Source organism: Prionailurus bengalensis, chromosome B1 (assembly GCF_016509475.1).
Source record: "Prionailurus bengalensis isolate Pbe53 chromosome B1, Fcat_Pben_1.1_paternal_pri, whole genome shotgun sequence".
Classification (NCBI taxonomy): domain Eukaryota; kingdom Metazoa; phylum Chordata; class Mammalia; order Carnivora; family Felidae; genus Prionailurus; species Prionailurus bengalensis.
Genome location: NC_057344.1, coordinates 166,329,754 through 166,352,903, shown reverse-complemented (window position 1 = coordinate 166,352,903; position 23,150 = coordinate 166,329,754). Strand labels below are relative to the sequence as shown.

The following is a 23,150-nucleotide window of genomic DNA, read 5'->3' as shown; positions in this document are numbered from 1 at the left end:
TTTGTTGTTGTTGTTATTTAGTTTCAGGAGAAAAAGAACTCAAAGACTTGTCCTCATGGAATTGTCTTTAATTTTTTGTGAGCCACAGAGGAAATAGTTAGGCTGCTCTGATAAAGTGATACTTAAGCTAAAACCTGTGGGATTCTGAATTGCGTTCGTTATTAGAATTCTCCAGTGACTTTCTCAATATTTGTTTTAAAGATCTAGAAACAAAACAAAACAAATAACTTTTTTTTTCTCCTTTGTAAGATGATGTGACTTGTACTTAGATAAGGGAAAATTTGGTCTGTGTTTTTTTGTTTTTCTTATACTCTTGTCTATTTAAAGCGAACCAGGAAAAACTGTTGTATTGTGTAGAAAACTGAGAATAACAGTAAAAGCTCATGGTTTTTATTTTAAAGTTATGAGCGTTTTACTGAAACATTGGTATGAATCATTTGATGGTATTTGAGTCTTTATCATATGCCAAGGATAGGTGGTGTTGATACAACCTTACCCTTAAAAACTAACTGCAAGAAACAGTATTTTAGAATGATTATGCAATGAATCGAGATTTTGACCAATTTTAAGATTACCCAGAGTACCAAATTTAGCAAACAGGAAGAATGCTTCTTATAAGTATTTTTTAAATACAAGTTATTGTATATAAATAATTACTGACTTTTAGTGGTAGTTTAAACTTGATAACATGTGTTTGTTTGCTTTTCTTTTAAAAAAATTTTTTTTAATGTTTATTTTTGAGAGAGGGAGACAGAGAGCAAGCAAGGAAGGGGCAGAGAGAGAGGGAGACACAGAATTCAAAGCAGGCTCCAGGCTCTGAGCTGTCAACACAGAGCCTGACGTGGGGCTTGAACTCATGAACTATGAGACCATGACCTGGGCTGAAGTTGGATGCTCAACTGACTGAGCCACCAGGCACCCCTGTTTGCTTTTCTAACTTGTTCTAAATAAACTGTAATTCTGATTTTCTCAGTTAGTAGCTGGATTACCTTAGGCACACTCCATAAGCTAGCGGAGCCCCAGTTCCCTTCATTAGGAATCTAATAGTAATAAAACAGTAAGCAATAAACTCAGCCCTTTCTAAGTCCTAAGTAAAGGTTTGCCATTATGATCATTTTTGTAGGCTAGTAGTAACTACTAGCTACAGTTGTCACATTATTAAGTCATTTAATCAACATCTGAGAACTCCTTAGGACACTGTTTTGTAAATATTAAAATTGCCTAGTGGGAGACCTGGTATGATTTTTTTCTAAGGTGTCCTTTTGGACATAGTCCACATCTATTTGAGATAATTTGCATACAAATTTAAAGATAAGATGCAGTATTCTATTTAATTGTTTATAGTCTATCTCAAGATGCCACTTTGTGATTGCATTTCAAAGTAGAATTAGGTAATTGTCTTTTTGTCTATTATTTTATGTAATTTTATTTTGTTTGGTGTTGCAGAAGAAATACTGCTTACCTTTTCCCCCCTCCCCTCACATTGTTCTTGGAACAAATTATAAGGATATAAAGAAATAAAAGTAGGCTCTAAGATCATGTCTTGTTGATTTAAACATGCTAACAACTTAAATTCCAATGAAATACAAAGGCATCACTTTAGAGAACAAATTATTCCTCAGCAAAATTAAGGTGAAGGTGGGAGACATTAAATTGTACAAGCTTCTGGAAGAAGCATATTAACATTTTTGTGCAGATAATTTGATTCTTGTTTGTAATATGTGGTCTTTCACATGGTGCTTGTCTTTGGGCAAGTATCTTGGGAAATAACAAACACTAATATAGAAATTAAACATTTAAACTTTATTATACCTCAATTAAGTTGGAATTAGCTATTATGGAAAACCTAACTTTCTTAAGATTGCCTTTAAAATAGCAGCCATGTATAAGGTATTAAGATTTGTTTCAAGAGAATAGAAGTGTGTCAAAAACAAAACTACTGAAACCCAAGTGTTCAGGTGCCCAAGCTAGACCCCTCGAAATTGCCCCGGAGTCTCCCCCATTTCAGCTAGTCAGCAGCATTCCTGAGGACCCGCTCTCTAGTGATTTCTTCTGACTTGAGCCTACAGTGTGCTTTGAGAAATCTGCCACCAGATTATCTCGGCTTGGTCTCCGGGAACCACCCAATAGCGACCATCACAAATTGCAGGGCCACGGAGCTGTTGGTGGTAAAATCTGTCATGACCCTGTGGAAGACTGTGCAATCCGAGGAGCTGCCTGACTGCTTATTTTCTTACATCACAATTAAAAATGCTATCATGAAGATGGCAGCATAGAAGGATGCTGGGCTCACCGTGTCCTGCTGATCGCTTAAATTCCACCCACATCTTCCTAAATTACCCAGAAAACCGCCAGAAGACTAGCAGAATGGACTCTCTGGAGCCAAGCGTAGACAAGAGGCCCATGGAGGAGGGTCTGCCTCCCTCCTGGTGCTACAGGTCCCCTCCCGCAAGGGATCACTGACAGCAAAGCAAGCTAAGCCTGCCCCTCCTGCCCTTGTGCACCTTGCAGATCCACCCCAGCTAATATGCCAGATCCCCAGCACCACAAGCCTGGCAGTGTGCAAGTAGCCCAGATAGGGGCCACACCACTCCACAGTGAGTCCTGCCCTTGGGAGAGGAGAAGGTAAGGTACACACCAGTCTGACAATGGCCCCAGCGGTGGGCTGGGGGCAGACATCAAGTCGACTGCGGCCCTGCCCACCAACACAAGTTACTCTGGACAGTACAGGGGAAGTGCCCTGCAGTTTGGAGCCACCTCAGAGACTACCCAAAATGACGAAATGAAAGAACTCTCCTCAAAAGAAACTCCAGAAAGTACGACAGCTAACAAATTGATCAAAAACAATTCAAGCAATATAACAGAACCAGAATTTAGACTAATAGTCATAAAATTAATCACTGGGCCTGAAAAAAGTATAGACTATTTTGCAGCAGAGAATCTATTGCTACAGAGATCAAGGGACTAAGGAATATAGAATATTTTGCAGCAGAGAATCTATTGCTACAGAGATCAAGGGACTAAGGAATAGTCAGGAGGAGCTAAAAATGCTATAAATGAGGTGCAAAATAAAATGGAGGCGACCACAGCTCTTATTGAAGAGGCAGAGGAGAGAATAGGTGAATTAGAAGATAAAATTATGGAAAAAGAGGAAGCTGAGAAAAAGAGATAAAAAAAATTCAGGAGTATGAGGGGAGAATTAGAGAACTAAGTGATGCAATCAAATGGAACAATACCCATATAATAGGAATTCCACAAGAGGAAGACAGAGAGAAAGGGGCTGAAGGTGTACTTGAACAAGTCATAGTTGAGAACTTCCCTGATCTGGGGAAGGAAAAAGGCATTGAAATCCAAGAGGCACAGAGAACTCCTTTCAGACGTAACTTGAATCGATCTTCTGCACAATATATCAAAGTGAAACTGGCAAAATATAAGGGTAAAGAGAAAATTCTGAAAGCAGCTAGGGTTAAACAGACTCTAACCTACAAAGGGAGACCCATAAGACTAGTGGCAGACCTATCTACTGAAACTTGGCAGGCCAGAAAGGAATGGCAGGAATTCTTCAGTGTGATGCACAGAAAAAATATGCAGCCAAGAATCCTTTATCCAGCAACTTTGTCACTCGGAATAGAAGGAGAGATAAAGGTCTTCCCAAACAAACAAAAACTGAAGGAATTTATCACCACTAAACCAGCCCTACAAGAGATCCTAAGGGGGATCCTGTGAGACAAAGTACCAGAGACATCACTACAAGCACGAAACCTACAGACATCACAATGACTCTAAACTCATATCTTTCAATAATAACACTGAATGTAAATTACTAAATGCGCCAACCAAAAGACACAGGGTATCAGAATGGATAAAAACAAGACCCATCTGTTTGCCGTCTACAAGAGACTCATTTTAGACCTGAGGACACCTTCAGATTGAAAGTGAGGGGATGGAGAACTATCTATCATGCTACTGGAAGTCAAAAGAAAGCTGGAGTAGCCATACTTATATCAGACAAACTAGACTTTAAATTAAAGGCTGTAACAAGAGATAGAGAAGGGCATTATATAATAATTACAGGGACTGCCCATTAAGAAGAGCTAACAATTGTAAATGTCTATGTGCCGAATACGGGAGCCCCCAAATATATAAAACAATCACAAACATAAGCAACCTTATTGATAAGAATGTGGCAATTGCAGGGTACTTTAATACCCCACTTACAACACTGGATAGATCATCTAGACACAGGATCAATAAAAAAACAAGGGCCCTGTTGGGATGAGCACTGGGTGTTGTATGGAAACCAATTTGACAATAAATTTCATATATTGAAGAAAAAAAAAACAAAAAACAAGGGCCCTGAATGATACATTGGATCAGATGGACTTGACAGATATATTTAGAACTCTGCATCCCAAAGCAACAGAATGTACTTTCTTCTCGAGTGCACATGGAACATTCTCAAAGATAGGTCACATACTGGGTCACAAAAGAGCTCTTTATAAGTATAAAAGAATTGAGATCATACCATGCACACTTTCAGACCACAATGCTATGAAACTTGAAATCAACCATAGGAAAAAGTCTGGAAAACCTCCAAAAGCATGGAGGTTAAAGAACACCCTACTAAAGAATGAATGGGTCAACCAGGCAATTAGAGAAGAAATTAAAAAATATATAGAAACAAATGAAAATGAAAATACAACAATCCAAATGCTTTGGGATGCAGCGAAGGCAGTCCTGAGAGGAAAATACATTGCAATCCAGGCCTATCTCAAGAAACAAGAAAAATCCCAAATACAAAATCTAACAGCACACCTAAAGGAAATAGAAGCAGAGCAGCAAATACACCCTAAACCCAGCAGAAGAGGAGAAATAATAAAGACCAGAGCAGAAATAAACAATATAGAATCTAATAAAACTGTAGAACAGATCAACGAAACCAAGAGTTGGTGTTTTGAAAAAATAAACAAAATTGACAAACCTCTACCAGGCTTCTCAAAAAGAAAAGGGAGATGGCCCAAATAGATAAAATCATGAATGAAAATGGAATTATTATAACCAGTCCCTCAGAAATATAAGCAATTATCAGGGAATACTATGAAAAATTATATGCCAACAAACTGGACAACCTGGAAGAAATGGACAAATTCCTAAACACCCACAGCCTTCCAAAACTCAATCAGGAGGAAATAGAAAGCTTGAACAGACCCATAACCAGCGAAGAAATTGAATCAGTCATCAAAAATCTCCCAACAAATAAGAGTCCAGGACCAGATGGCTTCTCAGGGGAGTTCTACCAGACTTTAAAGCAGAGATAATACCTATCCTTCTCAAGCTGTTCCAAGAAATAGAAAGGGAAGGAAAACTTCCAGACTCATTCTATGAAGCCAGCATTACTTTGATTCCTAAACCAGACAGAGACCCAGCAAAAAAAGAGAACTACAGGCCAATATCCCTGATGAATATGGATGCAAAAATTCTCAATAAGATACTAGCAAATCGCATTCAACAGCATGTAAAAAGAATTATTCACCATGATCAAGTGGGATTCATACCTGGGCTGCAGGGATGGTTCAACATTGGCAAATCAATCAATGTGATACATCACATTAATAAAAGAGAAGATAAGAACCATATGATCCTGTCAGTCGATGCAGAAAAAGCATTTGACAAAATTCAGCATCCTTTCTTAATACAAACCCTCAAGAAAGTCGGGATAGAAGGAACCTACTTAAACAACATAAAAGCCATTTATGAAAGGCCCACAGCTAATATCATCCTCAATGGGGAAAAACTGAGAGCTTTCCCCCTGAGATCAGGAACACGACAGGGATGCCCACTCTCACTGCTGTTGTTTAACATAGTGTTGGAAGTGCTAGCATCAGCAATCAGACAACAAAAGGAAATCAAAGGCATCAAAATTGGCAAAGATGAAGTTAAGCTTTCACTTTTTGCAGATGACATGATATTATACGTGGAAAACCTGATAGACTCCACCAAAAGTCTGCTAGAACTGATACATGAATTCAGCAAAGTCGCAGGATACAAAATCAATGTACAGAAATCAGTTGCATTCTTATACACTAATAATGAAGCAACAGAAAGACAAATAAGGAAACTGATCCCATTCACAATTGCACCAAGAATCCTAAAATACCTAGGAATAAACCTAACCAAAGATGTAAAAGATCTGTATGCTGAAAACTATAGAAAGCTTATGAAGGAAATTGAAGAAGATATAAAGAAATGGGAAAACATTCCATGCTCATGGGTTGGAAGAATAAATATTGTTAAAATGTCAATACTATCCAAAGCTATCTACACATTCGATGCAATCCCAATCAAAATTGCACCAGCATTCTTCTTGAAGCTAGAACAAGCAATCCTAAAATTTGTATGGAACCACAAAAGATCCTGAATAGCCAAAGTAATATTGAAGAAGAAGACCAAAGCGGGAGGCATCACAATCCCAGACTTTAGCCTCTACTACAAAGCTGTCATCATCAAGACAGCATGGTATTGGCACAAAACAGACACATAGACCAGTGGAATAGAATAGAGACTCCAGAATTTGACCCACAAAAGTATGGCCACCTAATCTTTGACAAAGCAGGAAAGAATATCCAATGGAAAAAAGTCTCTTTAACAAATGGTGCTGTGAGAACTGGACAGCAACATGCAGAAGAATGAAACTAGACCACTTTCTCACACCATTCACAAAAATAAACTCAAAATGGATAAAGCACCTGAATGTGAGACAGGAAACCATCAAAACCCTAGAGGAGAAAGCAGGAAAAAACCTCTCTGACCTCAGCCACAGCAATTTCTTACTTGACACATCTCCAAAGGCAAGGGAATTAAAAGCAAAAGTGAACTATTGGGACCTCATAAAGATAGAAGCTTCTGCACAGCAAAGGAAACAATCAACAAAACTAAAAGGCAACCAATGGAATGGGAAAAGATACTTGCAAATGACACATCGGACAAAGGGCTAGTGTCCAAAATCTATGAAGAACTCACCAAACTCCACACCCAAAAAGCAAATAATCCAGTGAAAAATGGGCAGAAAACATGAATAGACACTTCTCTAACGAAGACATCCAGATGGCCAAGAGGCACATGAAAAGATGCCAACGTCGTTCCTCATCAGGGAAATAGAAATCAAAACCACACTCAGATACCACCTCATGCCAGTCAGAGTGGCTAAAATGAACAAATCAAGAGATGATAGATGCTGGAGAGGATGTGGAGAAATGGGAACCCTCTTGCACTGGTGGTGGGAATGCAAACTGGTGCAGCCACTCTGGAAAACAGTGTGGAGGTTCCTCAAAAAATAGATCTACCCTATGACCCAGCAATAGCACTGCTAGGAATTTACCCTAGGGATACAGGAGTGCTGAGGCATAGGGGCACTTGTACCCCAATGTTTATAGCAGCACTTTCAACAATGGCCAAATTATGGAAAGAGCCTAAATGTCTATCAACTGACGAATGGATAAAGAAATTGTGGTTTATGTACACAATGGAATACTACGTGGCAATGAGAAAGAATGAAATATGGCTCTTGTAGCAACGTGGATGGAACTGGAGAGTGTTATGCTAAGTGAAATAAGTCATACAGAGAAAGACAGAGACCATATGGTTTCACTCCTATGTGGATCCTGAGAAACTTAAGACATGGGGGAGGGGAAGGAAAAAAAAAAGTTAGGGAGGGAGCCAAACCATAAGAGACTCTTAAAAGCTGAGAATAATCTGAGGGTTGGTGGGAGGTGGGAGAGAGGGGAGGGTGGGTTATGGGCACTGATTGAGGAGGGCACCTGTTGGGATGAGCACTGGGTGTTGTATGGAAACCAATTTGACAATAAATTTCATAGTAAAAAAATAAAAAAATAAAAATATTATGAAAAAAACCTAATCACTCAACAAATTTGAATGCCTACTCATTGTAAGCACTGAGAGATTTAGAGATTTAAACAAAAAATGGAAAAAAAGGTAAATACAATGCCTTTCTTCCAGGAACCTACATTATTTTCTGATTTTGACAAATCACTGTGTTGGGGCAAATGGGTGGCTCAGTCAGTTAAGCATCCGACTTCGGCTCAGATCATGGTCCCATGGTTTGCGAGTTCAAGCCCCACATCAGGCTCTCTGCTGTCAGCACAGAGCCTGCTTTGGATCCTCTGTCTCCCTCTCTCTCTGCCCCTCCACTGCATGCTCTCTCTCTCCCTCAAAAATAAATAAGCATTAAAAAATATATAATAAGAATCACTGTGTTGATTTTAGGAGTTTCAAAATAGTAATGTTAACATTTTAGGATTATCTCAAATTCATAGGATTGCACCAGTCTTAAAATGAGACTAAATATCAGTGACCTTCTAAAGTAATTAATCTTTTGTGTGATATTTTCTAAAGTGATGGTTCTTGAAATTCACTTTCTAAACCATTTTTTATTTGGCAGTCCTCAGTAAGTGACTATATATTTGGAGTGAAGTCTCCTTCTTGAGAGGTGGGCCCTGGACCTATGGACCTTGTTTTAAGTCCCAGGACAAGTTTAGGAGCTGGGGGACCTTGAGAAGGTTACTTAACTTACCAAAACTAGTTTTTTCTAATTTGTAAAAGGTAGGGTAGGAGGCAGGGATCGTAATTCCTTCATAGTACTAACCACATAACATTGATACAAAAATTAAATCAGTTGGTGTGTATAAAGCATCTGATAAATTTTAGCTGCTGTTTATACAGTGATTATTATTCGATTATTGTAAATTTTTTAGTGTTTTATGGGAAAAATGCTACATCAAAGAGAAGTACTCAGAATCCTCTGTTCAAATTTGTTAAAGTAAGAAATAGAAGTTTACATCCTCCACTCTTTCTTCTTATGTCTCCCCTTCCTCCCAATCCCCACTCCAGTGTAATCACTGCTAATAGTCCAGTGTGTTCTTCCCCACGTTTCCCATGCTTATGTAGCAGAGCTGTTTGATCTTGAACTCTTAGAGAAGCAGAATTGGGTCTAGGAGTTTGGCTGAAGGAGGGATTGTGAAGGCTATGCCCTGTCCAGTGACAGTGGTTCAGGAGCACAAGCAAATAACTAGATGCAATAAATTCTACTTGTGTATTCAGGCTGTGGGAGAAGAAGAAGGTCCTTTTACTAGTTTTAATTCTTGATTGGGTAAGGAAATACAGCCTCGTTTTGAGTCTCCCATGATAAATCTTCAGAGCTAGTTAAATGTGGCAGTGAGCATTGTCACCAACTTGCAGTTGGTTTCTCACACTGTGTTCTCTTGCCCTATGTCTTTGTACTCTGCCTAAGTACCCTGACTGATACACTGTTCCACTGTCTTCACCTCAGTCAGTCTTGATCATCCTATAAGACTCACCTCCTCCAGGACTAAACGCCCCAATGGTTGGCTTCCATAGTAGTAGTAGTAACCTGTACCTACAGACCTCTCTCTTAAGAAAGTACTTTGTGTCTCTTTTTCAAATTTCAACCATAACTTCAATAGGGTGGTGAACATATATTAACCATTTGTGTATTCTTAGCACCTAATATGGTAACTGGCATAAATTAACATCAGTATATGTTTATTGATCTGAATGAGCTAGCTGTTGGGCAAATTAGCTATTTTTTTTTTTGAAATCCTGGTGTTTACTCCAAATAGGGGACAATGAAGTTAATTCAGTTATGAAATTGGCTTCATTTGAATTTCGTTCCAATGTAGAATAAATAAACTTGTCCTTCATAGGAATCCTACTTTTTATGTTTGAAAGAAAAATAAAATTCTTAACCCTAAGATTCAAGTCTGTCTTCTCTTTCTATCATCACACTTCACAAATTCTTAGCAAATTTTCCTCATAGCTTTCCTCATAGAAAAAATAGAGGTCATTAAGCATGAATGTATGTATCCCAGATTCCTTTGTGCATCATTCACATTTATACCTACTTTCTTCTGACCTGAGATGAAGAACTAACTCCTTTTATTATAATAGTAACCCTTCATCTGTGTTCTTTTTTCCCTTTTTTTTCAGTTTTTTAAAATGTTTTATTTATTTTTGAGAGAGAGAGAGAGAGAGGGAGAGAGAGCATGCGTGCATGCAAGCGTGGGAGGGGCAGAGAGAGGGAAACACAGAATTCAAAGAGGGCTCTGGGCTCTTAGCTGTCAGCAGAGTCCAATCTGGGGCTTGAACCCATGGACTATAACCTGACCTGAGCCGAAGTTGTTTGACTGAGCTACCCAGGTGCCCCCTTTCATCTGTGTTCTTAATCCTATTCCTTGTTGTTTGTTTGTTTGTTTCTTTCTTTCTTCTTTCTTTCTTTCTTTCTTTCTTTCTTTCTTTCTTTCTTTCTCTCTCTCTCTCTCTCTCTCTCTCTCTTTCTTGCTTTCTTTCTTTATTTATTTCTTTCATTTTTGAGAGAAAAAGCATGCATGCGTGTGCCGTAGGGGGGGAGAGAGAGAGAATCTTAAGCAGGCTCCAGTGTGGAGCCCAACAGGGCCTTGATCTCACAACCATGAGATCCTGACCTGAGTCAAAATCAAGAGTCAAGCATTTGACTGACTGAGCCACCCAGGCACTTCTGTTTCTTGTTGTTTCTTCAAAACCTCAACCACCTTTCTTACTCTGTGTTCTATCTTCTACCTTGCCTTTTCCATAGACTCCTTCCCAACAGCCCATGTTCATGTCCAATTCTCTCATCCTTTGTCCTTTGACTTACCTTTCATTGCAGTGGCTACTTTTACCCCTTATTCCTTTCAGAGGCTAAACGTGACATGCTCTACTTCTTCAACCTTCAGGCATTCTTAGGTTCATGGAGGTCTTACTTTCTAATTCACACTCCCCAGCAACAATTTTACACCATCAGCCTTTTCCATAGTCAACAGACATCATAATAAATAAATGCTGTAGGAATGGCCCCTTTGCAGCTTCTTTTACTATGATGACTCCCTTTTTGAACTTTCCTTCTCCCTAGATTTCTGTGATATCGTTTTCTCTTGGGTCTCCTTCCAATTCTCTATCACCTTGACGTCTCTTTTCCTGAGGAATCTCATGTCCTTACCTGGTGTCTGACATAGGTGTCTCTGTACCTAGGACTTCCAAACTCACATCTGGAAATTCAGATCAGAACCCTCAAATTGCTGCACATCTTCAATTTATATCCCATTTCAGATAAAACCTTTCCAGTCTGAGTTTTTATTATCTGCCCTCTCATGTGACCAATTGCTTCTAAAATTTGACACATGGCGAAAGGCACCATTCCTCATCCCATCAGGCAAGTTAGAAACCATAATGTCATCTTCTATAACTTCTTTACATGTAGTAAGTCATGAAATATGGTGTACTAAGTCGTAAAACATGTACTAAGTAGAAAAACCCAAACATGTCTTGATTTAATCTTGTATTTATCTCTGTTGCTATTGCCTTAATTTTGATCATCTTCATTCTTCTCCTGAATTATTTCAATAACTTTACATTGTTGTTTTGTTTTGTTTTGTTTTGTTTTGGCCATTCCTACTCCAAATTAGCCTGACACCCAAAATCCATCCATTACTCTGTCACAGGAGTTAGCAAGTAGAGATAGTATCAAATCCTTCTGGTGAACCTTGTGGCTCCCCATTTTCTATGGAATGAAATCACTTAGAGTTGTAGTTGTCTTGTAGACACTTGTAGAGTTGTCTTAGAGTTGTAGGACTGAACCTTTGAAATATGACCCATGCCTGTGTTTTTGATCTTCTCTCTTACTTCCTTCCATGAAGAGTGAACTGGTGTATACAAACAGTAGGAAAAAAGGATGGTACACACCATTGATTTGCCTTTCTCCTTACACTAACCAACTCTTTAGGTAATTGAGGATTTTCTTTACTTGGATTCAACCTGGTGCATTAGGTATTTGGGGGAAAAGCATCCTGAAAACGTACTTCTTAGGTATCCTTTTAAACTAAATACTTCTTGAGATAACGGATATAATTCCCTATAGCAGAAAGTGTACAAGCATTGGCCTAAGGTGGCATTTCTATTTGATCTGATGCATAATTTAGAATATAGCTGTCGCTCAGGCTTATTTGACAATGAATTTGAATATTTAGCTCTATAAATGTAATTGAAGAGAAATCTTTACTTTGGAAATAAGTGTATTTTTGTGACAATTACCAGTTGCATTGGTAGGCAATGGAGGAATGAGACAGACCTTCCTAATATTTGTTGATAGCTTTGTATATGAAATGCTGCTGAACTAGTCGATATGATGTTCTTTGATACAGATTTCCTCATTCTACTCTAAGGAAAATGCTTTGTGAAGCGTCATTCATGCTGGTTAGTATGAAAAGGCATGAGAAAAACTTTAACATAAAGCAGGGTATTTAAGGCAGACAATCTCAAACGATGTCTCTTTCCTTTAAAATGAATATATAAATGGGAAAACTACACTTTTGAAAAGACTTAAAATTTGCCATTGTTTTTTCTAATGATCAGCTACAGCAGACTCATGACTGTTTATCAGTATTTCCATTAAGTGATAGTTAGAGGCGTTAATAGCAGTATAATGATTTTTAAAACGCTGAGTATTTTATTTATTTCATTTTATTTTTTATTTCATTTCCTTGATGTTTTCTTTCATTATTCATCCTATTCAAAGGATGGGAAGCTCCTTGAAAGTAGGTGGTATGTCTTGTGCACTTGTGAGTTCTTGATACCTGACCACAGGGCAGCACACAGTAATTGCCTTATGCGTGAATAAACTTATCAAACGTTAGTTTTATTCCAGAATTACTCTCAAGCAGCTTAATAGTTCAAAAATGTCAAGGACTAAAGAGCTGAAAAATGTGTTTTAGTAACTAAATAACTAAATTTTCAGGTGAAGCAAATTCTGGAATTTAGGTTTTCTCTGGCTTCCGTTTTAGCATTTAATGGATTAAAATTCACCCCAAATGCTTAAAACATGCCTCAAATTATACACAAAACCTAAAAAATAAGATTATCTGTGTTTCTGTCTTAATATTCTCTTTAAACTTCCCCTCCTCCCCCAATGTTAGGAAAGAGAAAAAATATGTCGACCAATGCTGGAAAGACGTTGCTGTTGGGGACTTCATTCGCCTTTCCTGTAATGAGGTTATTCCTGCAGACATGGTCTTACTCTTTTCCACCGATCCAGATGGAATCTGTCACATTGAGACTTCGGGTCTCGATGGAGAGAGCAATTTAAAACAGAGGCAGGTGGTTCGGGGATATGCAGAGCAGGTAAATACTGTGTTCTCACTTGGTGACTTATTAACATTTTTCCTTTCAGAAGATGACCGAGCTCATTTTTCACAGAGACAGAAAATGAGATTTTTAAATTTATTTTTACCATTACAAAATAGAAGCCCAGAGGGCTTAATCCATTTACAGATATCCCTGGTAGTGTTTTATAGATAATAGGCTGTAATGACTTTGAAGTTCACACATTTTAGTCTGGCGATCCTATATTTTTTGGAACTGAATTAAAGGAAACTAACAGAATTATTTTGCAATTTGGAAAATTATTTTGCAATGGAAACGATCACCTTCTGTTCCTACAATGTATAATTGCATACATACCCAGACCTTTTGAGACTTGTGTAGTTTCTCATGCCACAGGGCTTCTAGACTCTTCACCACACTGTGGCGAGGGAAACAAGAACTGTGAAGTTCTGTGAACATGAGTTTGAATGAATTCTAGCTCTCCTATTACATTATTGTGTGGCCTTGGGCAAGTCACTTATTTTGTGCCTCAGTTTATCTTAAAATAGAAATGACGATGCCTGTCTCATAGCATTGCTGTGAGATGTAAATGAAGTAATGTATGTAAAAATATCATGTACACTGCTTAAATATTAGTTTCCCTTCCCTGTCTCTGGAAGCACTTGAGATGAAGTTTTAAAAATTTAATAGTCTTTTTAAAACTGAACCATTAAGTCAGGTAACTGACTTAAACTGAACCATTAAGTTCGTAAACTAAAAAATGTTTTAGCCAAATAAATGCCCTGATCTTTAGCAAGTTTCATGATATGGTGTAACGTTGGGCCGTCTTTCTATCTATGGATTTAATTTAGATCCTGTGATTGATAAGCCTCTTAGCTTCGCATTGTCACTTTTGTGAACATTTATATTACTAAGACGTTTGTAAAAATCTTGTACAACTTGAGATTCCATTATATACTACTAAGTACCTATTCTGAAGGTAACACAGTTGATTAATCAGTACACTTTGGGATCAATTAAGGGTGAGTGCTCTGGAATCCCATGACCTAGATTATAATCCTGTTTCTAAACACCTCCTTGTGTGCAGACCTAGAGCAAATTACTGATCTTCTCTCTGTGTCTCTTTCTTTATCTGTTAATTAGACCTAATTATAGCACCTACCTCATATTAAGAAACTAATATGTTTAAAGTACATAATAGAGATTCTACTACATCAAAAGAACTAAAAAATTAATGATTAGCAAATCAAATCATCTAATTATATAACTCATTTTCCATATGTTTTGCTGTGATACGTTAATACTTGATGAGATATATCAATACTAGTTTTTTTTTTACTAGGCAAACATTCATATGAAAACAAGGAAATGAGATAAGGTTCCCCTGGCTTATTCTTAGTGAGTCCATCCCTGTGTTCTATAAAAACATTTTGTTTATTTGCTCACGGGTTTCATAAAGCATACTAAAATTACCATTTAATCCATTAGAGAATTTTGTAAGATGCTGACGTCCAGCTTATTTTTAAATTTTTAAAGAAAATTTGCTGGGATAAATGCATAATGTGCTCTGAGTGTTCGCATACACATTTAATCTCCGAAAATCCCTACATGATAACAGAATAACAACAAAGTATTTTCAGCTTTTCAGTGATTTCTGCATAAAGGAGTGTTTGCTGTATGGATACAAGGTCTTCTCTGCAGAGAGTCCTGCATGGATTCTAGTGTATGAATAAGACCTATAGATGTTTGTTAATGCTCCAGGACCGTCCCCATTCCACATATTCATTTATGATTATGCCTGTACTGTTCTTCATTTTCTTTATTTGGGCAATTTGTGACCTAAATTTTGTAGCAAGAATGCATTAGTTTTATCTTAAGAGCTGGGGAAAGGATAAACACTTAAATATCAAGGGTTTAACTTTGAATTTTTCTTGTGTCATGATTTTAAAATATGTAGATATGTGTGTGTGTGTGTGTATATATGTATATATATATTTTTTGTTTGTTTTTAGGACTCTGAAGTTGATCCAGAGAAATTCTCCAGTAAGATAGAATGTGAAAGTCCAAACAATGACCTCAACAGATTCCGAGGCTACCTGTGAGTGATACATGACTTAACCTTCATTGGTATAAGTAGAATTATGTGTTGCAATTATATTTAACGCAATAATATTTTTTTTTGTGTGTATATCCAAATTAAATCACCAAAGGCCATGTGTTTAGTCACCTATTAATTTGTCTTTATTTTAATAATCTGGTAAATATTATTAACTGGGTGTTGTATGAAAGCCAATTTGACAATAAATTAGATTTAAAAAAATAATAAAATAAAAACCATAACAAAAGCTTGTTCTTAAAATAATCACAAAATCTCGGTCAGTGGTGTAAGAATGTTTTACATGAGCTCTGTATTAAGCTTAAGACATGTTGTTTGGAAGGAGGGGCCTTCACAGAACTGGCAACCTAGGTGACATGATAGGATAGTGTCCTCCTGCAGAATTAGAGTATCAAGTGGATATTTCTGGTTGGCAAAAGTTAGCCAACGAATTGAAATGTGTAAGAAAAAGTATGGGAAGTCACAGCAGTGTTCATTCTGGAGCCCTCGAGGCATCTATATCCCTTTTGCAAGGGCAGCTAGAATTTGGTGTCTTACCTAATTTCAGCTACTTAAGTGCTTTATGCCTTGAACCAAGTTATTTACTCTTTTTGATCCTCAGTTCCCTGATTTTTAAGAGGAGAGGAGACAATCAGATCTACTTCATAGTAGTGATCTTATGAGAGAATGGTAAAGAAAATTTCCAACTCATTTTGGAGACCAGGATTATCCTGATACCATAAACATACAAAGACACTTATGGAAAGATCAGTGTCCTGCATGAACACAGATGCAAAATTATGGCAAATCAAATCCAACGATACATAAGAAGGATAATATATCATGACCCAGTGGGACCTATCCCAAAAATGCAGGTTGGTTTAATATTAGAAAAGCAGAGTGCTTGAGTGGCTCAGTCGGTTGAGTGTCCAACTCTTGATTTCAGCTCAGGTCATGATCCCAGGGTTGTGGGATTGAGCCCTGCGTCAGGCTCCACCCTGAGTGTGGAGCCTGCGTAAGATTTTCCCTCTCTTCCCCTCTTCCCCTGTCCCTTATTCTCATGCTCGCTCTCTCTCTCTCTCTCTCTCTCAAAAAAACAAACAAAAAACAACTTAATATTAGAAAGTCAAATGATGTAATCCACCATATTAACAAGCCTCAATTAACAAATTAAAAAAGAAAAACCCAAGTGATCATCTCATGAATGTAGACAAAGCATTTGACAAAATCTAACTTCTGTTCTTGCAAACTGGAACTAGAAAGGAACTCTCTCAACCCGGTACTGGCATATATGAAGAACCTACAGTTAGAATCATACTTAGTGGTGCAAGACTAAATGCTCTTAAATGTTTTTTTCCCTAAGATCAGGAACAAGACAAGGATATTTACTCTCACCACTTTTATTCAAGATTTCACTAGAGATTCTAGATTAGTGTAGTCAGGCAAGAAAAGGAAATAAAAGATTTCAACTAAAAAAGAAGTAAAACTGTTTATTATTCATAGATGGCTTGATGCTCTTTGTGGAAAAGCTGATAAAATCTATAAGAATTTAACAATTGGGCTTAACAATGTTGTAGGAAACAGATCAATATACAGAAATCCATTGTATTTCTATATACTAGTAATGAGCAATCAGATATTGAAATTTTTCAAAATACAACTTATGATAGCATCAGAAAAAATGAAATACCTGAGGCTAATCCTGACAAAAGTTGTGAAACACCTGCACACTCAAAACCATTGAACACTGCGGAAAGAAATGAAAGACCTAAATAAATGGAGCAATGTATGCTGTTCATGGGTTGAAAGACTCAGTATTGTTATGATTCAGTTTTTTTCCAAATCGATCTGTAGATTCAATGTAATCCTAATCAAAATCCCAGCATGTTTTTTTTTAAAGAAATTGGCACGTTTATTTTAATTTTTTTTCCAAATCGATCTGTAGATTCAGTGTAATCCTAATCAAAATCCCAGCAGGGTTTTGTTATTTTTTTTAAAGAAATTGACAAGTTTATTCTAAAATTTATATGGGGTTGCTAAGAACCTATATTACCTCAAAACAGCACTGAAACAGAACAGAGTGGGAGAACCAACACCACCTGATTTCAAGACTTCTAGTAAAGTACAGTAATCAAATTAGCATCATTTTGGCATAAAGATAGACCAGCAGATCAGAAAAGATTAAAAGATTATAGAATCCAGAAATTGACCCACACATTTATGGACGATTGGTTTTTGTTGTCCATAAATGTGCCTTTGACAAAGGTACACACAAGCAATTTAGTGAAGCAAGGTTTTTCTTTTCAACAAATGATGCTAAAACGATTGGATATCCATATTGTAAAAAATAAACTTCAAGCCATACCTCTCACTGTTTAAAAAACTGAACTAAAAATGGCTTCTATAGTTTAATGTAAACCTAAGATTTGAAACTCCTTAAACATGGAGGAAACATAACAGAAATCTTTGCTATCTTCAGTTAGGCAAAGACTTCTCAGAACACCCAAAGCACAATAAAAGGACAAAAAAATACATAAAAGAACTTCAGAATCAAAATTAAAACCTTTTTCTCTTCAATGACACTATTAAGTGAATGAAAAGATAAGTAACAGATTGGAAGAAAATATTCTCAATGCGTGTAACTGATGTGTTCAGATTATACAAAGACATCTTAAAACCTGGTAATAAGGGGCGCCTGGGTGGCTCAGTTGGTTAAGTGTCCACCTTCAGCTCAGGTCATGATCTCATGGTTGCTAAGTTCAAGCCTTACATCCTCTGTCTGCTGTCAGTGCAGAGCCCGCTTTGGATCCTCTATTTCCCTTTCTCTCTGCCCCTACCCTCTTGCGAGCATGTGTGCATGCTCTCTCTCTCCCTCAAAAATAAATAAACATTAAAAAAAAAAACCCTCAGTAATAAGAAAACAAACAATAAGTTTTAAAATAGTCCAAGTAATTTGAACAGACACTTCACCAAAAAACGTATATAGGTGACAAATAGCTGTATAGAAAGATACAAGTTAAAACCACAGAGCTACAACTACTAACAGTTCAAAAGACCCAACTATACCCAGTGCTGGTGAGTAAGTAGGAGAACTGGAGTGCCCACTTACTGCTTGTGGGAATATAAAGCAATTCAGCCACTTTAAAAAACAACTTGGAAGCTTCTTAAAAAGTTAAACATATGCCCACTGTATGATCTGGGTGTTCCACTCCTAGGTAGTTACCCATGAGAAAATAAAACATTTCTCGGTAGAGTAGTCTGTACACAAATATTCATAGCAGCTTTGTTTGTAATAGTCCAAAACTGGAAACAAGCCAAATACCATCAACAAGAGCATGGATGAACAAATTTTATATCCATAGAGTGTATGGAATTCATTGCAGGGGGAATTCAGCAAAAGGAATTCACTGGTGCTACATGCTAAAATATGGATGCATCTCTGAATGTCACGTTCAGTGAAACAAGCCAGGCAGGAAAGAATATATACTCTATGGTTTGATTTATATAATTTCTTGAAAATAAACCTAATTTAAAGCAATAGAAAGCAGATAAGTGAGTGCCTTAACTAAATTTCTGGAACTGGACTCCTAGTCTACCTTGTCAGCCTCTCTCTTCATCCCCCTTGGACATATTTTTTTTTCTTAATAGACACATTGGAACATCGTTTGCTGTTGTGAGTACTCAGTCTTGCCCTAGAACCCTTACCTACTTCTAAGGCCCCACTAGCCTCTTGGCTGTCCTAATTATCACTTGCCTCTGGATTCTCTGATGCCACGTTCACCTGCTCTTTGGTTTTTCCATTCGTGATGGGCTCCTCTGATGTCTGTCTGCTTCAACTGTGCTGCCTTACTTTCTGATTAGTCTGATCTGACCACTGGAATTGCCTTTCTCTTGGAATCCACAACTAAAGCTGCTCTCTGCTTCTTTTCCCTCCCTCAGATTCTGTCTTCCTCAGTAATTAGATTTTCCTGGGTCTGCTCTGTTGAAGCTTCTATTAAGCTGGCTTCAGCAACTTGCAAGGAAGCATTGAATGATAGAGTCAGCCCAGGTAGATAGAGTGATTTTTCTGTGGAATTATTTTTATCCACTAAGCTAACTCCTTATCCTTTACCTGCTTTGTGGTCTGTTTTCTAAAATCAACAAAAATTGAGATGCTCAGGCTCACTTTCTATATGGTGCCTTCTCTGATCTTACTCTCAGGTAGAGCTTTCTCCCTATTTGTGTCCACAGTGCATGTTGAATATCAAGTTTCTATTATAATATCTATAATTATTACACTTACATATTTCTGTATCAGTCACTTCCCCTTAGACCACAGGAGGCAAGACTATGTGTGTTTTTCTATTCCCAGCATCTGAGTGGGAATGCTGGGCCTGTAATAGATGTTGCCTAGTGATTTCAGGGGATGAGAGCTCTATGTGGACAGTCAGTGCTTCATATAGAGTCCAGAGGTCTCACATCATAAGTGCCAAATATCATATACCTGTCAAATGCAGGACCTGTTTAATATTTGGGCAGATGCTATTATGATAGAAGTTAGGCTTTGATCTAATAACTAGTAACCTAGAGTGATGTAATGGTGAAAAATAAGGATCTGGTGGGGGGGGGGTAGGAATTTTAAATCTTACTGAGGAACTTTGGAAATGGTTTCTATGTTGAATCTGTTCCTATAAAGGCTCTAGGGATAATGAATGTTATATTGATGAGGATTGTGTGGGGCTTGCCTGGGAACACTACATAGAAATGTTACTGTTGAACTTAAATTCTTCATCTGCGGGGGTGCTTGGGTGGCTCAGTTGGTTAAGCATCCGACTTCGGTTCAGGTCACGATCTCGCCATTTGTGAGTTCGAGCCCTGCGTTGGGCTCTGTGCTAACTGCTCAGAGCCTGGAAACTGCTTTGGATTCTGTGTCTCCTTCTGTCTCTGTCCCTCCCATCCTCATGCTCTGTCTCTCTCTGTCTCTCAATAATAAAATAAACGTTAAAAAAATTTTTTTATATAAAAAATTTTTCATCTGCAAAACCAGGAAGCAGAATTAAATTAAACCCAAGGACACTACACTATAGTTGTCTCTTTGTACCTAAAACCACATATGTGAAAGCATATAAACATAGATCTCCTAGAATAAGGTGTTTGCAAATTATAGGAGTGAAATGACACATCTGTTTCTTCCTCCTTTGTGGTATCCTTCTTTGAAGAGTTTTCCTTAGTAATTGCAGGTAGCAAGGATACCAGATAACAATTACAGTTCTCCTATATTTAAGAAAGAAGAAACAACTTATCAACTGAAGTATATTGCTTAGAAAGCAACCTAATTTTAATGCTGAAGTTAAGAGGGCATTTTCAAAATAGGTGAAATACATTACTTTTGCTTATTTAAAAAAAAAAGTCCAATTATTTTGCTCTTTATCTTTGCCACTGTTGTAACTTGATCAAGTAATTGCTTTGATTATCTTTAAACCATTTATTACAGAAACTTTCCAACAGGCAAAAGCAAAAAGAAAAATATAATGAACACTCATGGGCTTTCACCCAGATTTAACTATTTCATAATTTTGCCAGTTTTGTACCCCCCCCCCCCCCCCCAGCCGCATCACAGTTTACCACATTTACCAGGCTGCATCCTCGTGGTGGTAGTGAACATTGTTTTCTGGCCATCTGATTTCCTATAAACTGTCCAGGGACACTTTCAAATCTGATGAAGGACATAATTTCTTTTTCTACAAAATGATACACACACACACACACACACACACACACACACATGCAGGAAATATTGCATACAATTTCAAAGGCTTCATGTATCTCTTGATCTCCACCCCAGGTGGATTTGCTGTTAGAGATGCTTCATTAGGTACCTGTGGAAATAGGTACTTGCTATTGTGTATCATCTGGAGGCCTGTGATGTCCTCTGTCCCATTGGTGGTTCTATTAAGATTGGTGTTGTCAGCCATGCTCTTTCATTATAAAATCCTCAGGCTGTCACCTAGTGGGTTTAGCAGCCACAAATTACCATTCCCTAGAACAGTCCTTGATTCCATCCAGGTTGAAAATGGAATTTTTCTAATTCTATCAAGAACTTTTCCCTTGTCCGTTACTAAGTTACCTGAAACACAGTTTGTACTAGCAGTAGGTTCCTTATTTGGAATTTTTTTTTTTTGAGGTTTTGTAGTATGAGAAGTTGACAAACGGGAATGATAGAAAATGATGGTAGTTGAGACTTGTTGCATCTTTTATCAAGCCAAAGCAAGATAAGAAAATCAAAGGCCCCAGAGATTTGAAACCTTTCTTGTGACCTGCTTGACTTAATACTCCAGTCAAGAAAACTCAGAATGCATGATTTTTATTTTTACATCCCCACTTTTGCTATTTAAAGATGAATCTCTATGCTATCTTTCTTATAGAGAACATTCCAACAGAGAACGCGTGGGTCTCAGTAAAGAAAATTTATTACTTAGAGGATGCACCATTAGGAACACAGAGGCTGTTGTGGGCATCGTGGTTTATGCAGGTTAGTTACACTTCTGATTTTCACTGTTGTCTCCTCTGTGTTTTTCTTCAAGTTAACATTTTTCATTTATTCAAAATGCAGTCTACAAAAGCAGAAAGGAAATTTTGTCTTCGTAAACTTAATCCTCGGTCTCTTTTTCTAAATGGATCACAAAAGCAAACTAAATTAACAAAATCTATTGTGCAATTACTCTTTATTAAATTATCTGCCACAGAGATTTAAAAATATGTTATTTGCTATCTGGCTTTAATTTGCAAATTTTCTGACATGTTACCTACGTAGGCCATGAAACCAAAGCAATGCTGAACAACAGTGGTCCAAGGTATAAACGCAGCAAATTAGAAAGAAGAGCAAATACAGATGTCCTCTGGTGTGTCCTACTTTTGCTTGTGATGTGTTTAACTGGTGCATTGGGTAGGTAAATTTGATTTTTTTGCTGACGTCTTTTCAGCAAGGTATTTCTTTAAAAGTATTTTATTTTCAAAATATTGATGAATATTTGACTTCTGTAAAGGAGGTTTCATTCGCTATTCATTTTTTTTTCCTCACATCTTTATCTTTCTCAATCTCTGATCTGAAAAACATGAATGTTGATTATACCCAGTTACATGGGGCCACAGTAGTAAAGGGACCTGGCAAGAGATTTAAAGAGAGACCGAGACAGGAGAATTTGGAGCCTTTTGAATTTTAATTTGTTTTAAAAAATAAACAATGGGTCTTCAACCAAAATAAATACTTTTATTCCTCTTTAGGAATGAAGTTCTATATTTACATAGTGTATATGTAGCCTTCTTTTGATGTCTGTGTGTTTTTTGAAAGGTCATGGAATCTGGTTGAGTAGATATGAAAACATAATATTTTTTAATATCCCGGAGCCTGATGGACATGTCATATCACCAGTGTTGGCAGGATTCTATATGTTTTGGACCATGATCATTTTGTTACAGGTAATTTATGTTGAGTTCATCATAGACTTTTGAGGACTTTGTTACTTAATCCAACTACATTTGGTTTCTCACCCGTTATTTTCCCTCTCTAATATTTTTTAAATTGCTTGGTTCCTCTTAGGTCTTGATTCCCATTTCTCTCTATGTTTCCATTGAAATTGTGAAGCTTGGACAGATATATTTTATTCAAAGTGATGTGGATTTCTACAATGAGAAAATGGATTCTACTATTCAGTGCCGGTCGCTGAACATCACCGAGGACCTTGGGCAGATTCAGTACCTCTTTTCTGATAAGACGGGAACTCTCACTGAGAATAAGATGGTTTTTCGAAGATGTAGTGTGGCAGGTTTTGATTATTGCCATGAAGAAAATGGTAAGTGTGGGTTT

The 23,150-nt window shown here is 37.3% G+C and overlaps 1 protein-coding gene across 3 annotated transcripts in view; it reads left to right on the top strand.

Annotated features, from left to right (window-relative positions):
- ATP10D (ATPase phospholipid transporting 10D (putative)) overlaps positions 1-23,150 on the top strand; it is a 108,517-nt gene that overhangs the window by 34,898 nt on the left and 50,469 nt on the right. For 2 of the 3 annotated variants that reach the window (XM_043572722.1, XM_043572725.1), the window contains 6 exons: positions 13,023-13,227; positions 15,222-15,307; positions 21,709-21,815; positions 22,098-22,229; positions 22,635-22,762; positions 22,884-23,136. In XM_043572722.1, the coding sequence (XP_043428657.1) occupies positions 13,023-13,227; positions 15,222-15,307; positions 21,709-21,815; positions 22,098-22,229; positions 22,635-22,762; positions 22,884-23,136 (911 nt within the window). The remainder of the gene's footprint in view (positions 1-13,022; positions 13,228-15,221; positions 15,308-21,708; positions 21,816-22,097; positions 22,230-22,634; positions 22,763-22,883; positions 23,137-23,150) is intronic. The other variant, XM_043572724.1, reaches the window with a different exon arrangement.